At 26.7% G+C, this 4,135-nt stretch overlaps 1 protein-coding gene across 4 annotated transcripts in view; it reads right to left on the bottom strand.

The window, feature by feature from the left end:
* LOC102677277 (insulin gene enhancer protein ISL-1) overlaps positions 1–3,213 on the bottom strand; it is a 59,458-nt gene extending 56,245 nt beyond the window's left edge. Inside the window, exons 1-2 of one of the 4 annotated variants that reach the window (XM_006624459.2) lie at positions 2,754–3,213; positions 2,208–2,590 (exon numbers count right to left, since the gene is read on the bottom strand). In XM_006624459.2, coding sequence (XP_006624522.1) covers positions 2,208–2,346 — 139 coding nt within the window. In that variant the 5' untranslated portion in view covers positions 2,347–2,590; positions 2,754–3,213. Of the gene's footprint in view, positions 1–2,207; positions 2,591–2,753 lie in introns of those variants that run through there. The other 3 variants (XM_006624460.2, XM_006624461.2, XM_031514571.1) reach the window with 3 other exon arrangements.
* Between the last annotated feature and the right edge of the window lie 922 nt (positions 3,214–4,135).

The following is a 4,135-nucleotide window of genomic DNA, read 5'->3' as shown; positions in this document are numbered from 1 at the left end:
TTTTTTTTTTTTTTTTTTTTTTTTTTACTAGTCACATATGTAAATTTCAATAATTTTTAAATATGATGGGTATAATGAAATCACAAATTTTAATTTTTTATGTTTTTTTTTCTTTCTTTGAATTCATTCTTACCATTTGAATACATTTTATTATTTACGAATATTAAATATCATTATTAATTAACTCGCAATATTTTTACTTCTTATCATTATTGCCATTAAAACACAGTAAATTTTTTTTTTAAATCGTTATTAATATTCAGAAATAATACTGTACTTAACACTGAATAAATGGAATATTTATGTCATATTTAGGTATTTTCACATTTTATAGAAACTAAATGAATAATAGTAGTTGTTGGTATTAACTTTTTTTAAACGTGTTTTTTTAACTATATTATTTTTATAGTAAATTTAAGTTAGAAATTATACCGATAGAATAATTGAGATGTATAAAATCTAATTTTTTGGGAAATATAGATTTTAAAATTATGTGTGCATGCGTGCGTACGTGCGTGCGTGTGCGCGCGCGCGCATGTGTGTGTGTATGATAAAGCAAAAGATTAATATTTCTTTTAAATAGTCAGTAAAAAGATATTGTATGACATAAATTTGACATGAATCTATACAGTTATCGAAGAATTTTGTAATTGATCACAATTCTATGAAGATATTCTGTTATATTAAAGCATGAAAAATTCGAAATGTAAAAATTTTTAGTGATAGTATAATAATTATTTTTTTTTTAATTTGACTATTGAGAAATCATCATGATGAGTAAAGCATGACATTCTATAGGTCTTATACTGTATTTTAACTTTTAAACTCTTTATTTCAAACATAAATATTAAATTATATTTTTTTTAAATATTTAATGTATATAATGTATATAAAACAAAATGGAACATTAATGTAGAATAAATATATAAGAAAAAATGAAATTTTTTTTCTTCTAATACATTTTTTCTTAAAATTATTAGATCGAATAATAATATGTGTGAAAATTATAATATGAAAAAGGAAGATAATTTATACATTTATTAGAAAGTTGTTTACCTATTATTATTTTAATATTTTTTATTACATTTTTAATTATATATTTATAGCTATTTTATATAAATTAATAATTTTTAATTTAAAAAATATTTTAGAATTTTAAATAATTTTGTTAAATTTTAAACAATTTTTAATCTATTTATAAATATATTATATGATTCAATATTTTTACAGTTATTTTAAAAGTTAATATATAAAAGTATAATACAAATAGTATAATACAAGTACAATATAAGTTTAATACATATTAAAATTAAAACAATTACATCAATTACATAAATATATTATAAAGAATTTAAACTTTCCAAATTAAAATATCTATTTATTTTCTAATTTTATTAATGTTTTGATAAAACAAAAAATAATATGATATTTAACTTTAACCTTATCATCACCTTATCATTATAAAACTAAATGATAAATAAAAAAAATATTAATAAATAATATTAAATATTCATTCTTGTTTTTAGAATGAATATAAAGGATTATTATCATATATATGAATGGATTTAATAGACTAACATTTGCTCTAACTATTAAAACTATAGATGAATTATTCCAATAGAAACATACAATAAATTTTAATACATACATACAGCTATTATATTATAATTAAACATGTAATTTTTAATCAATCACAAAAAATAAATTTTCAAGTAAAATTTTTAATAAAATTAATAAATTTTCTTTAGATTTTATTAAATTTTTTTAATTCTTTATTAAATAATTTAACGCAAAAATTAAAATATTGTTTATATAAATTATTTATATGTATATTTTTTCATAAATTATTGTTTATTCATGTGATGATGTATAAATTCATTAAACAAAATTATTCAACGAACATTTCTTCAAATAGCATTTTCAATTAGAAAAATGATAAACTTACTTATCATTAAAAATAGCTATATAATAATTTTATATTTTATCATTTTTACAGGAAGTATTTTTATCAATTTTTATCATTACATATATATATAAATACATTTTAAGTAAGAATTTCTAAACATATTAAATAAATGAAATTTTTATTAATTAAGAATTAAAATTTTCATTATTTAAAAGAAATTTATTCAATAATTAAATGGCACGAATATTTGCAAGAATCAAACAAATACATATATAAATACATATATTGATAGTATACGTACTTTGAGAAGTAAGATCACCGGGTTCGTCTTGTATATTAACGGGTGAGATTTTCACTGACCTTGGAGGACCCTGAAGGCTGAGAGGCCCGGGTCCTCCGGTAGCGGCCATTCTTTGCATCGCTGCACCCCCGATTTCCATCGCTCTTCCTGCCCTGCGCACCTCTCTCGACGATTTTCGAGCAATCTTGAAGCCTTACTGCCAAGTACGACCGTCGGCCGTACTTACTTTTTTATACAGAATTTCACTAAAGACTCGAGATCTCGACGCTTGAACCAACACTTCGATGGTTTTTTTTTGGTTTCTTTTCTTTTTTCAAAGAAGTCACTCGAGTCACAAAATAAAATAAAAATCACTGTTTACAGTTTTAAGATGATGGATTTGCCTGTTGAATAATATGCAATTTACGAAAAACTATACATATGTATATATATATTATTTTTTGGACCGATTGAATTGGATTGATTGATTTCAATTATTATAAATATTGAATTAATCCAATAGATTAATTTTATTGCCGAATAATTTTGTTAAATTTTTTTCGTTACTTTTTATATCAAATTATTGTTACATTAAAAGAATATACACTTCTGGTCCCTTTTCACCGATCAAACCGCGTTAGTTCATAATTGCACATATCTTCCTTAATAAATATTCGCAATTTCATATTCTACAACTTGCACTCATCTGGCTATTACTGAAAACCACTATTTGTAAATTCAATTCAATCAATAAAATAATTTGCATTATTTGCTAATATACTGTTCGTTGCATAAATTCCATTTCAGCTCATCACGAAATTTTAATTTTTCACATTATTCGTTCACATTCGAATCGAGAAATTTGTACGATTTGAAAAAGTTATATATTTTCAACGATAGTTTTACGCCATTTTGCGGTCTTCTGAACCAGCGATTCGTTGATTTTTGCGCACGGTTTTCTCAAAAATAACCGAAAATCACTATTATTATTATTGGCACAAATTATTTTTTCCACGATTTCTCCAAACATTTGTTAAATTAATTTAACGACAATCTCGATGCTCAATTTTTTATTTCGTCAATCTAGTTAATTGAATTCTTTTGGATCATTTATATAATTATCTTCACGATATAATATTCAACATGTAATTTCGATTTAAAAGAATTTCAGTGAACTTTCTATCAATCTATCACATTCTTCCAGTACATTATATTCATCTCAAATCTGAGATAATTGAAAATTTTTTATTTCGTTAAACTCATCCCAAGGGTGTAAGAAACGTTCCTCGTCAATTTATTTTTCCAATTTTTTCTTTCAGAGAAATGAAACCAATGGACAGGGTATCCGATCAACAAGAATCATGACTCTGATCCCCACTTGTGGACGCGTAGCATCAACAGTAAATATCGTCGAAAGTGGCACGTGTGCGCGATTATTTCCTTATCATTCGTGACGGTGTCGATTGTGACAACAAGTCAAAAAAAAAACGCGGAAAAGGGGATAGAAAGGAAAGAGGGAGAGGGCCTAAGAAAGAAAGGGAAGAAAAAGAGAGAAAAAAGAGAGAAAGAGAGGACACGTTACACGACACAACACCAACGAAACTAACGGCGCGGGGCCCTGGGAGGCACTGACTGCCAGTTAGGTTCCTATAGAACCCAACCTAACCACCCGATACCCCCACCTTCGAAGTCGACCTTTCCGACCCCACTTCAATGTCGGTCCCACCACCCGATGCCGCTCCTCCACATCCTATCCGGTAGCGAGAATTCGTGCCTCGATTCCACGCCGACGTCGAGCTATTCGTTCTCCCGATGGAGTCGACTCAGTCGCTTCCACGCCTTCTGCGGGCAGCTGTAGGATACTTGGCCGGTTCGAGCCGCTAACAAAATGGCCGACAGACCTAATCGATTCGTACCAACCCTCTCCTCTTCTTTCGTCTTGCCTCTTT

This window comes from Apis dorsata, unplaced genomic scaffold, assembly GCF_000469605.1.
Source record: "Apis dorsata unplaced genomic scaffold, Apis dorsata 1.3 scaffold_1063, whole genome shotgun sequence".
Taxonomy (NCBI): domain Eukaryota; kingdom Metazoa; phylum Arthropoda; class Insecta; order Hymenoptera; family Apidae; genus Apis; species Apis dorsata.
This window is presented reverse-complemented; position numbering and strand designations above follow the sequence as displayed.